This window comes from Palaemon carinicauda, chromosome 30 (assembly GCF_036898095.1).
Source record: "Palaemon carinicauda isolate YSFRI2023 chromosome 30, ASM3689809v2, whole genome shotgun sequence".
NCBI classification, from domain to species: domain Eukaryota; kingdom Metazoa; phylum Arthropoda; class Malacostraca; order Decapoda; family Palaemonidae; genus Palaemon; species Palaemon carinicauda.
This window is the reverse complement of record NC_090754.1, coordinates 61,268,763-61,281,892: the sequence shown is the minus strand read 5'-3', so window position 1 is coordinate 61,281,892 and position 13,130 is coordinate 61,268,763. Positions and strand designations below refer to the sequence as shown.

The following is a 13,130-nucleotide window of genomic DNA, read 5'->3' as shown; positions in this document are numbered from 1 at the left end:
GAACACCACATATCACATTCTTCTACTCAACAACTCTTTGCGATCTATTACTTAAAAATTCAATAATGATGCGAAAAAAGGCCCTCCACTCCCAACTGTTTAAGTTTGAAAACAAGGGCCTGATGATTAATACAGTCAAAGGTAGCACTTAAATCAAAGCCAATCATACAAACTTCCTGACCACAATCAAGGGATTTCTGTACAACATTGGAGATTGTAAGAAGGGCATCACATGCTCCAAAGCCTTTATGAAAGCCAAATTGCAAACTAGGGAATAGATTATTACCTTCAGCAAACCTATTAAGACATTTTCCCAAAAGACGCTCCAAAACTTCAGATAATATGGGGGTTACGGAAATTGGGCAGTAATCACAGTTGGACTTGAGCTACCACAAACACATTTACCTAGTGGAGTAACATTACCAATTCTCCATCAGGCGCTAAAAGCTCCTCTTCTTGCTAACTTGTGCATAATAATTAACTCGGGAGCTAAAATTCTAGTTTTATAGAAAAACAAAGGAAAAATACCATTTGGGTCTACACCTCCATAGGCATCAAGGTCCATCAAATGAGTTTTAATTTCATGAGATCAAAAAGCCAAACTAGTTAGTTTAGCCTCAGGAAAACAGGAATGAGGAAGTTCAAGTTTTTCATTACTCTGTTTACTGTCAAAAACATCAGCCAAAAGGGTTGCCTTTTCCTTTGGACAGTGAGTGACTGAGCCATCTGGTTTAAGTAAAGGAGGAACTGTTGCATCTACACCAAAGAGTGAAGATTTAAGGGTAGCCCACCACTAGTGTTCCTGAGTTGTACCAGAAAGGGTTTCTTTTATGGTTAAATTGTATTCTTTTTCAGTTGAAGCATAAACTCTCTGAGCAAAAGCTCTAAGCTGAGTATAGTTATTCCAAGTCAAATCTGATCTGTTACCCTTCCAAAGATGATAGGCTTCCTGCTTCTCCAAATAAGCAAGTCTACAATCATCATTGAACCATGGTTTCTTTCACTTGACACCTAAGCGCACGAGAAGGAATACACCTATCAATTATGATGACTAGATTTTCATTCAAAAGAACTACAGGATCAACACTTTTATACAATTGTGACCAATTTAAGCTCGTAAGATCACTCAAAATGCCATTCCAGTCTGCTCGATATTTTTTATAAATCTTACATGAGTATGATACATTACATCTAAATTTTATTTTAGATTTATTATTAATTCTCTCTGCTTATCCCCTCTAACACTTGCTTGTTCATATACATTATTAATCTTACTGTTTTTATAACTAATATTATCCAAATTCGATTTCATTCATTACACTTTTTATTCATGATGTCACCCTGGTTGCGCCTTCTCCCTCCCCATCATCCATCTCCCCCTTCACGCAACTCCAAGCAACCAGCCACGTGGCTCACTTTTTCCATTCATCATAAACAGTTTCTTTTTCTTTTTATATTTCATCCCTTGACATGAGCCCAGGCTTTTGCCTCCATCCCCGCTCATCCTCTAAAATTTTTGGAGTTCATCATCCGTGAGCTTCACTATCCTAAACGTACCAACTTCAGCTCATCCCACACTACCGTTTCTTGGTGGGAAACGCTCCATTTCCTCAATTTCTTATGAGTGTGTATGTACCAGCAACATTTAGCACATGCACATGGGAGGGGACCCCTCATATGCCATGCTTATAACAATGGCTGGGAGGAACAAAAGTTAGAATAATTTCCGATACAATTTCAGAAAAATAGCACAGTACATCAATTTATATAGAAACAGAGAGAGAGAGAAAGACAGAATAGGAGGATAAGGAGTTGGAGCAGGGTTGGAGAAAGAAGGTGAGCCGGTTATCTGTGGATATGTGGCACCAGTCTTGGAATAAGTCTAAAACTAGCAGGCCCCCACCTTATCAGTCATCTTTCACTGCACTAAGTGTAGTTACTGTTGATAATTGTAACCATTAAGTGATCAAAATAAGTTTATATTTTATTTGATATCCGTACTGCTTATTGTAAAATAAAATAAGTAACATACCTATTATCAAAACTTTTTAACCAAACAGTTATAAACTATGGCTCCATGAGAAAAATTCTAAGAAATTATTAAATTTATTTGTTCTAATATGAACAAAAAAAAATTAGACTAACATTAATAAACCATGTAACTTATCATCACTGTTCAAATTATATAAACATTTTAAAAAATTCTCCAATAACATAAGCCACAAGTATCCAACATAAAGAAGACAATAAAACATAAACATCAAACCATGAAAATAAATACAGGTACAGTATTTTACATCACAGTACAGTGTTACTCAAGTGATGTTACGTACCAAAAGAGATGACCGCACATTGATATGACAGCATCCTTCGCTGTGTCTAAACATATGTTGCACTCGAAGTTTGAGTTATCCGTTGCATCTTCTCCTCCTTCTGCACCTCCAGAGGCATTATTACTGCTTTCACTCCGACTGTCATTACTGCTACTCGGTCCGGCCGTCGCCATGTTTCAAAAAATATTCTATACCTAGCTCTCAAAAGATGTCCCCCTGCCCCTGTGAAAAAAAATCATACCAAATATTTCATAAGCTATTGATATGATTATAAAAAATTATCATTATTCTATTTACAAAGATTTCACAAAGGAATTATATGCCATAATTATACAGTATTCTTATAGGATTTACTCAAAAGAACTGGACATTCAGTGTAGGACTGAAAGTGGTTGTACTGTATTTGTAGGTGAGAAGGGACCACAGCAAGAGAGTAGAAAATAAAAGATCTATCAACATGTAACACTATATTTCTAATGTCATCAATATGAAGAAAACAAAACAAATGATTGTAAGGCTGAAGCCATACACATTGAATTCACTACTGAATAATCTTGCCAATCAAAACCTCTTAGAAATTGATTTACTCCTTTGGTATCAGATTATCTATATGCATTTATGTGATGAAATCATTCATTACACAAATTTGGAGATAATTTGCATCAAACCCAACGATACAAAACTTTAGCTATTTATTTTGAGTATTACTTTCGGCGAAGCTGAAATGACAAGCCATTAAAATTTAGCAAGGGTTGACTACCCATTCCACTAATTAGCGGCGGGGGGGTTTAGCTCTCTACACGTACCGCTCACACACCTGTGACTGAGCAAACTTTGCTTGGAGGAAGGACTTCCAAGAGGATAAGGTCGGTGGGTAAGTTTGTATAAATAGCTAAAGGTTTGCATCGTTAGGAAAAATCACAAATTCTAAGTAATTTGTATTTTTCCTAACAGTACTTACCTCAAACTACTTTCTTAAGAGTATCTGGGATCTTCTCCCTAACCAACCAAGAATTTTGTGCAGTTCCCCCATCTCCGTTTTCCCTTCTCGGGTCCCTCCGTGGCGTATGGATACGTGCCCTGAGGCGACCCGGGGTCAGCACGCGAGAGTGCGCTACTAGGTCTGTGTCGCCAGTGCGCATATGTTTAAGTACTACTTCGAACTCCTGTAAGGCACTCGGGGCAGGATGGGTGGGCAATAACACGAAAGTAGTTCGAGGTAAGTACTGTTAGAGACTACCCCGCATAGAGAACGGGAATAGGGTAAACTACACAAAATTCTGGTCGGATGGGAGGAGATCCCAGATACTCCTAAGAAAGTAGTTTGAGGTAAGCACTCCGAGTTGGAACAATTTGTGATTTGTTCCAACACGGAGTACTTACCTCGAACTACTTTCTTAGGAGACTTACACTTTAGGAGGCCGGGGTGGACTTACAGGCAGGAAGACCCACCACTACCATCACAGGACACGGGACCTAGATAGGAGGCTAGGTCCACACGATACAACGGACATGGTAGGAGAGTCGGGGGAAGCACGCAAAAGTCTACCTGTTGTATAACTCACCTTTATGCATATTTCGGACATGGGCTTCCACAACATCCATCTCTCACATGGGAGGAGGAAAGGAAAGGGAAAAAGGATAGCAAGGAAAGGGGAGTAAGGAGGAATCTTGTGTCGCTTGCGATTACTTCCCCTGGGCTACCCGGGGTTTTTAGCTTTAAACTTGTTGCATGGCGGAAATCACTGGACCAATGGAGGAGGAGTCCAGGGATTTCCTCGTACAGTCTTTCAGGTAGTGAGCCGTAAAGGTCAACTTCCTGGACCATGTGCCTGCTCGCATGATTTGGCCTACTGCCATGTTGCTGTCAAAGGCCAAATAAGTGCTAAGACCTCTAATATCATGGGGTTGCGGTGTACCAGGGACTGCAGACCACTCACTGTCGTAAGCTCTCTTGATGACTTGCCAAAGCCAGAAGGAGATCGTGTTCTTAGACACTGCCCTCTTTACTGGGCCTGATGAGACAAACAGACTTTTGATGGCTGGCCGGAGTCTGGCTGTCCTGCTAAGGTATTTCCTAACTGTTCTCACTGGGCACAGGAGGAAGTCTTCCGGGTTGTCTGGGTGAGGGATCGCCGGGACCGAGAACCCCTCAAACCTTGGGTCTGCAATGGCCGGGTTCTGAGTTTTGGCCACAAATTCAGGCAGAAACTTAAAGGACAGATCCTTCCACCCTTTCGAGTGCGAGACCTCGAATGACAAGCCATGGAGCTCACTCACACGCTTGGCTGAGGCTAGAGCTAGCAAGAACACTGTCTTGAGGGTGAGGTCTTTATCTAGGATATACTTGAGGGGTTCGAAGGGAGGCCTTGTCAAAACCTTGAGAACCTTGGCCACGTCCCACTGCGGGACCTGAGAGGTGCGGGAGGAACAAGATCGCTCGAAACTTCTGATGAGCATGGTAATCTGGCGAAAGGCTCCCAGGTCGATGCCTCTGAGCTGAAAAACCTGCCCCAGGGCCGCTCGGACCCCCTTGATGGCTGGAATGGAGACCTCCAGGTCGTCCCTCAGGTGGACCACGAAGTCTGCAATCTTGTGAATTGATGCCTCCAGCGGTCTCAGATTCTGTGTGGCACACCACTTCACAAACGTGGCCCACTTGGCCTGGTACACCACGCTCGAGGACTTCCGAAGATACCGACATCCTCGAAGCTGTCTTCTCCGAGTATCCTTCCTTCCTTAATAGACACTCGATAACCTCCACGCGTGTAGGTACCTGGGTAGAGGGCGCACCGGTGGTACACCTGGCTACCCAATCGGCGATTACCGCGAGTTTTGAAATTCTGCCAGGACGTCAGGGACTAAAGCTATATATATATAACTACTGGGTAAGTCAGATGTTTAAAAATGAAATTTTATTGCATACTGTACTTAGCAAACAATTATACAGCTGTAGGCTGTAGGTTCCCTAAGAATGGCAGACAATAGATTCAAAACTACCGCGGTGGCACCGCCATAGCTGATGTAGGTGACGTCATCTCCCTCCACTCGAGGGAGCTACAGGTACCACTGTCCAGGTAACATCATTTTGTTCTGCCCAGCCATCCACTAGTGGGGAGGAGGGAGGACTTTAATTAATAATTGTTCGGTAAGTATGCAATTAAATTTCATTTTATTATGAAAATCCATTTTTAATGCAGTGTCTTACCGAACAATTATACAGCTGATTACCCATTGCAAGGATGGGGGGCTGTGGATGTAAGTTCTACTTCAACAACCGTATACGATTCTTGAAAATAAAGTATACCCAAAAGCACTGTTAGTGCCTGTTGTACCTTATCTTGTAAGAGAGCTACTGCAGGAGAATACTGCCTCTGGTCGGTGCTCATCTTACATAGTAGAGGGCTTGGAATATGACCAATGGGTGCCTCTACATGGAGTGGAAGATCCTCGTAGTCATGGTGTTCACCGCTGACTCAACAAAGATGCAGGAAAATATTGCCCTTGCCCTGGGCTAAGGCCAGAAATAACCAACATGAAAAAACTGTCACCTACACCGAAATAAAAACCTTTACCAATCAAAACTAACACTAAAATGATTGGTGAGTACTCCAGGTACATTATACTGTACCCCTAGACTTCCCTTTAACTCGTCAACTTTGGTACAAGGCGAAATATAGGATAACAGAGGGAGCAACCCCCTATGTTGTTCCTCCCAACACCATGCCAGCTACCGAAAATGGACAGAGAAACTTACAATCTTCAAACACTGTCTCGATTTCTTTCAAATAATGCATAGCAAACACATATTTAGACCTCCAAAAGGTACTTTGCAGGATAGCGGATAGCGACAAGTTGTGTCGAAAGGCGAGAGAAATCACTACCGCTCGAACTTTGTGCCCTTTCACTCTCAGTAAAGGGAACACTGTGTCGTTAGCTTGAGTATGTGCTTCTACAATTAACTCTCTCATACAACTCTGTTCTGCGGAGGTAATATCTTAATGCCCGCACAGGACATGAGTCGTTCTTCTTATTCCTGGCCTATCAAGTCTGTCAGGTTTTTGAGAACAAATTTTCGAGGCCACGGATTAGAAAAGTTGCGCGAATAATGTACGTGCGACGAATCGCAAAATTATTGCCGAAAGAATTTTGATCGTTTACTAACTAATATTTTCTTGAATGAGAGCGAACATGTTCTCAAATAAAATATATCGTTATAGAGGCGATCATTTGGTTTACCCCTCCTCTTTATGTGAGGAATTAGCCAGTGTTCATTACACAGAAACGGATGTCTGGTTACCTGTGGGCGGAGTTTGAAATGTTCGTAAACGTAAAGAAAAGTTGCCCAAGCTGTTGCTATCGTTCTTTTAACGTCAGCTAACAACGTTCCTTCGGGACTAATTGTTCGAAACAATAACCCTGTAAGGATAGAATAAAAGGTCTTGGAAGCCTATCGGGTCACAGGCAAGTCGTTATACCCAGGGTACAATGACGGGGGAGGCTGCCTCCATCAAACAGTAGAACAGAGTTTAAGACAATAACCTCACGGTTATGTCTTGGCTAGAGGGCATGCTCCAGGACAGCCTACAGCCTTCATGAAGTTTAAACAACACCCATTGAAGTTTTGTAAAAACTTCTCAGGAACGAGTCTCCCGAAAAGGATGAAGTCTCGTATGTAGGAGTTTGCTTCAAGAATGCCAGACATAATTGCCATCGACCGGTTACCCGAAGGGATTGCCATCGAACGCTTTCTCGCTAGTGAGAAAAACTACCGTCTAGATCAGGCAAGGCCTGCCAGGGAAATGAACTGGAATGTAAAGAATTTTTTATTCCTCGCTCATTTCCGTCTGCTAACCAAACCTCTTGAAGTGGGAAGGTGGAGGAAAGATGACGGTGGTTCGTTCGAAAATGAAGGGATCGGTGCTGGCGAAACCAGACTTGCTGATATAGAAATCAGCTGGGAGCGTAGAGTGACGTAACAAATCACACCCTTGGAAGACCCATCCCGTAGAGGGGGGGAGGTCAACTATAGAGTTTTCAGAAACCTTGGATCACTGAAATCGAGAAATTCGGATGAGAACTTACGGGTTCAGCATCTATTTGTGAATACAGTACCTTTCTCACGACCTTAAGGAATGTTGTGCCGAGAACTCGCAGGAACTCTGTCGCTGATTCCTGACGGAATTTTCAGGAATCGTGTTACGTGACCAGGACCCAAAGGAACTGTGTCATATTTACCTTTAGAGATTCGTAAACCCTTAGGCAGCAGGCATCCCTCTGTCATCAGAGTAAAACTCTCGATGATGATGGGCACGCGCGAACAATTCACGGGACGAGAGTTCGAAAAACTCTGTCATAAGAGTTGTTCGCGCACTTCAACTGATTGCGTGCGCCTAGTTGTTCGTGCGCACCAAATTGGTTGTGCGCTCTAAGTTGGTCGTGCCCGCCAATATGGTCCTACGCGCCACATATCCATTCTAACAGTAGTAATTGAAGAAGGCGGAATAGTCCGTCCGCCAACACGTTCATTTTCCCTCGAACAGATCGAGGGATCAGCGTAACCTGACCAGGTGTAACCACTTTCCCTGAGGAGTCAACGCTCGCGTAAATACTTGCAGGGCTGTCGAGAGGCCGAAGCAAAGAGCTCGAAACTGGTAGGTCTTGCCCATGAACACAAACCGAAGGTATTTCCTGGAGTCCTGGAAATTAGAATGTAGAAGTATGCGTCCTGCATATCCAGGGATACCATCCAGTCCCCTTGACGAAGGGATTCCAACACTGAATGAGTCGTTTCCATACTGAATTTGGTCTTCTGGACGAACAACTTCAGTGCTCTTACATCCAGTACGGGCCTCCATCCCCCCGATGACTTCGGGACTACGACCCGACGGTTGTAAAATTCCGGGGATGGTCTGTCGCTTATCTCCTCTATGACAGCCTTCTGCACGAGAATCTCTATATCTCGGGTTAAGGCTACAAACTTCTCCAAGCCTGGAGAGCAGGCGGGTAATGTGATGGGAACACTGGATAGAGGCGGAGTGTCTTTGAAAGGAATGAGTAACCGAACCGGAAAATTTGGGTCACCCAGGGCTCTGCCCCTCTGCGACTCCATTCCTCCCAAAAAAGGCTCAATCTGCCTCTATCGGAGCATGAAGGATCGAAAAATCACTTGGATGATTTCGTGTCAGGTTTGGACGACCTTCCACCGAAGGAGATCGCGAACGCTCTGCGGATGTAGCTGGCAGGGTCGGTGAACGACGACGAGGTTCCTCTGCGGCGGACTGCGGGGATGACGAGCCGAAGAGGCACCTCCTAATACCCTTGTGAGGCGAAGGAAGTCCTCTACGGCGAAGAGGAAGGCGGGCTTTGCGCCGTATACGCCCTCTGGGGGTCGTGGGGTCAGCAGGCTGACCAGCAGTCCACCGAAGGAGTCTCTGTCAGTGAACTCCCCCGAGGGGGAGAATCACCTGCAGGAGAGACCGTTAGACTTGGTTCCTCCCTCGAAGGATGTTCGGAGGGGGGAACTAAGCCTTCAGATACATCGGCAACATCAGGAGCAGAGGTTTGATACAACTCATTGGAAGCCTCTGCCACAACAACGTCGACGATAGACAGAGGATCGACCTCTGCTAAAGTCGGCGATTGTTTGACAGCTGCTCCTAATTTGATCACGTCAAACAAGGCTTCCTTAGAGGGCGAACCCTCAAGCCCCAAGAAGCCCAAAGCTGCAACAAACCATAATTAGTTACATTAACATGACAAATTCGTAGATAATTTGTATTTTTCCTATCAATACAAACCTAGCTATTTACATGGGATGATTACTTCGGCGCAGCCGATGACAAGCCATAAAGTTTAAACGAGGGTTACCTACCCCACCGCTAGCTAGCGGGGAAGGGGGGGGTAGGGAGGGGTAGCTAGCTACCCCTCCCCCTCACACACACACACCAGAGAATACTCCACTTTACTTAGAGGTAGGACTTATCTTGGGGGACAGGGCTGGCGGGCACATAACTGTAAATAGCTAGGTTTGTATCGTTAGGAAAAATACAAATTATCTACGAATTTGTCATTTGTTCCGTAACTGAATATAACCACGCTATTTACATGGGGTGACTTAACTCTTAGGAGGGGTGGTAAGTCCCGGCCATACTGGCTTTGGCTTGCCCGGGGATTCCATATTCGAGTGATCAAGTACTTGGACAATAGGGAATCCCTGCTCCTCGCTGGCGGTTGTGAAACTGCCGCGGCCTACATAAGGTGTGTGCGAAGGTGAAACGTGACTTGTCCCAGGCAGTTGCCCTGGAGTCCCTCAGAAGGAAATCCAGGCTAGGACTCTCCCAATACCACCTCGTCAGGGTATGGGGACGTGACAGTATTACACATAATACTAGGAACAAAAGGAAGCATGGTATACCTGCAGTGGTTTGAGGTCAGCTGTGCAGAGAACCCAGGATGCTGCTTTCTCCGTGGGAGGAGAGGATGAAGAAAAGAATAAGGGCCAGACAGATCTTTTCATTCATGCAGACTAACACCAGGTAACAATGCCCTCAATCTTCTGCCACTTGTCCATCAAGGAGCCTGAGGTTCAGACCAGCTGTTGTGAAGCCACCACAGGGCCGATAAAAACGTATTGAGCCCCCTGTGGGTCATATCTTGCAGGTAAGGGGCTGAGAAGAAGGTCTGAGGCTTCAACATCCCCGCTTGCAGGACCTGCGTCACTGAAGATGCTCTATGAAGGGTAGGGACGTATCTAAGCCCCTGACATCATGGGTTCTAGAGCGATGCGACGGAGAAGGGTCAGGATTCAGGCAGGGTGTAGCACCCTGCGAATCCAGGCCAAGATGGTACTCCTGGAGACCCTTCTCCTCGTTACCCAGGATCCACGAACTAGACTTGGACCTGGAGACGACCTGCAGCTGTTCTCTGAAGACACCAGCTCGGACTCCCTACCAGCAAGGTAGGAGATGGTCTGAGTCATCTGCTACAGGACGGAGACCCGAGCCCTGGAAGGAGTCGCAGCGGGTCCGGCACTCCCGGATTCTGAATCTCGGCAACAAACCTCAGGGACGAACCTGAAGTTGTCTGCCCCTAACCCCCTGAATGGCCGAAGTCGTAAGAGAGACCATGTGACTCGCTTGGCTGAAGATAGGCTAGCAGGAACACTGTCTACCCAGAAAGGTGGTGGTCTGGGGACTACGTAGTGGTTCGTCAGGGGGGTCTCTTTAGCGACTCGAGGACTCGAACCACGTTCTAAGGAGGAGGTCTCTCCTTTGACTGAGGGCAGGAGAAGACAAGGCTTCGCATGCGAAGGAAGAGTTCCGGCGGGGGGAGAAATGTTTGTCCCTAGAGCCAGGAGGCAAGCCTTAAGGCTGGGGGATAGCCTTTCACAGTTGAAACTGAAAGGCACACTTATCCCGCAATCCCACTAGGGCTCCGCTATGCTGGAAGCGGCAACGTGTGGAGGGATGCCCTCTCCCTGACACCGGTTGCAGAAACTCGCCCTATCGCCTGGGAGATTACATGCGGAAGACTTGCGCAGGTGTCCAGGCCTCCTTTTCGCCACTTGTGGCGAAAATCCTCTTTCTTTGAGGAGATGCTGGATAGACTCCCGGCGGGAAGAGGAGCAAGCTACGGAGGCAACACATCGATGGTGTCCCACCGTTGCTGGAAGTCCTCCAACCAGAAGGCCTTGGGATCCGTGACCGGGGAGCAGTACACCAGGAACTTGCAGCTCAGTGCTGTAGCGAACCGGTCCACCGAGGCAGGACTTGTAGGCTACTTGAGGATCCAAAGACCACTTGGAATGTGGTGTCCGTGACACACTGCTCAGATTGTCGGCGAGCCCATTCCTTTGCCTGGAATCAAGCGAGCTGCCAAGGAGACCGAGGGGGACTCGGACATCCCGCTATCTTTACCGCAGGATGGGATGGTTGTACTGAAAAATACCTCCTTGTTTGGGCCAGAAAACCATCAAAGTGGTATTGTTGATCCTCATAACCACAGAGTAGTCCACTAGGCTAGGTGGAGCTACTGAAGAGCCAGAAACACAGTTTCCGTCTCTAGTAGGACTATAGAAGGTTCTTCGTGGTTCTGACCCCCGGCCTGAAGACCCGTGGATCAGAACGTGGGGCCCCCCGCTTTTCTTTGACGCGTCCAAAAACAGCATCAAGTTAGGGGGAAGGACGAGAAGGACCCCTCACTCTTGTAGGCCCTCGTCAGCTTCCCACCCCTATGGGTTCGTCTGTACCGGTTGTCTCCTAAGGGTCTCGGCGTCTGGGGAGACGCGCCCCCGAATCCCCCGCGCCCTGAGTCGCCACTGAAGAGAACTCAACCTGGGGCGACTGTGGAAACCAGACGGGCCAGGGAGGGGAGACGTAACAACCTTGGGTTGGAGGGTCTTCTCGTGTGAGGAAAGGTCTCACGACCTTCCTCTGCCCTGGTACCCTGACGTCTGAAGGGAAGGCTACGGGAGATAGGAGCCTAAAAGCAGGCTCGGTATACCAGACTCTGAGAGGGCTGCGGGGAGGACTCCTCGAGGACCACCATGATCTTAAGAACTTGGTAAAGTCCAAGGAGTTTGTCCCGATGACGAAGAAGGGAAGCCTTCGAGTCTGCCAGGATCAGCCAGACACCATTGACGGAGTGGCTGGATGCCGATGCTGAGCGCCCGTGAAGAGATCCGAGAGGAAGTATCGGAGAACTGTTGAGGTGCCATGGAGAGGCTGAAGCACAGCCCTTGAACTGATATACCCGCCTTCCAGGCGGACTCCAAAGTACTTCCTTGAAGATGGATGAACCAGGACCGGAAGTACGAGACCTACCAGACCAGTGTACCCATGAAGACTTGTGGTCTTACCGCAAAGCTGACCGAGTCTGCTGCCGCTAAGCTGGACAGAGACAGTTTGACAACCCTGTACAGAGTCGAGGAGGGAAGGAGGCGACTACGGAGGCCTCGAAACCCGTTAGCCACCTCTTGGAAGGGGCGCCTCTCCGACATGGACTGGACTTCCGCCCGGAGGACCCGTATCCTCACCGATCCCTACCCAGGGAGGAGGGAGGGACTCGAACCAACCGGGACTGTTGAAGGAGACAAGCTCGGAGAGCTGGCCCTTGGCCTAGTCTCTGGCGCTCTCCATTCCCTAAGACCAGGGCAAGCTGCACTGGCGTAAGGGAGCCCTTGGGTGAGTAGAACTCGGTCCAGGACCGAATCCTTCCCTTACCGAAGAGGAATCTCTGAATCTGGGATCCCCTTGAGGTTTCTCCTGAGGGTAAGAACCTGCCAGAACGCAAGTTCTGACCCCTGGAGCTCATCCTCCTGATGGACTGGCAGCAAGGTCTCCCAATCCCGGAGGCTCTTCCTGGGAGACTCGTAGACATGCCCCAAGGGTCCAACTGGATTCTGTCGGATCCTTGCGGAAGACAGGACCTCAGGATCCCTCCTAGGAGGGAAACAGGACCCCAGCGATGAAGGATGTAAGGCTTCGCCCCCTCCGCACGATAGGACCCTCAGGAAGAGGCGGAGATTCTCCCTATGGAGTGAAGGGGGAGAGGACCGGGTCTTCCGACCCTCCTGGGGATGGGCAAAGCTCATCCGCGGGGGAGGGGAGATGGAGACTGATTAGGGCTCATCGCCTGCGTAAGGACTCGCGAAGGTACAGGATAGTCCTTGGGGAAGATACCATGCAAGGGATTCCTCTCACCCCCTTCAAGGGGAGAGGAAGCTGCTACTGATTAGTGACCCCAGTCAAAAGGCACAGGCTCATTGCCTGTTTGAGCGCTCTGACTACGGCACCC

The 13,130-nt window shown here is 47.4% G+C and overlaps 1 protein-coding gene across 2 annotated transcripts in view; it reads right to left on the bottom strand.

The window, feature by feature from the left end:
- Positions 1–13,130, bottom strand: part of LOC137623209 (E3 ubiquitin-protein ligase RNF185-like) — an 83,843-nt gene that overhangs the window by 56,269 nt on the left and 14,444 nt on the right. For both annotated transcript variants that reach the window (XM_068353926.1, XM_068353925.1), the window contains exon 2: positions 2,334–2,555. In XM_068353926.1, the coding sequence (XP_068210027.1) occupies positions 2,334–2,506 (173 nt within the window). In that variant the 5' untranslated portion in view covers positions 2,507–2,555. The remainder of the gene's footprint in view (positions 1–2,333; positions 2,556–13,130) is intronic.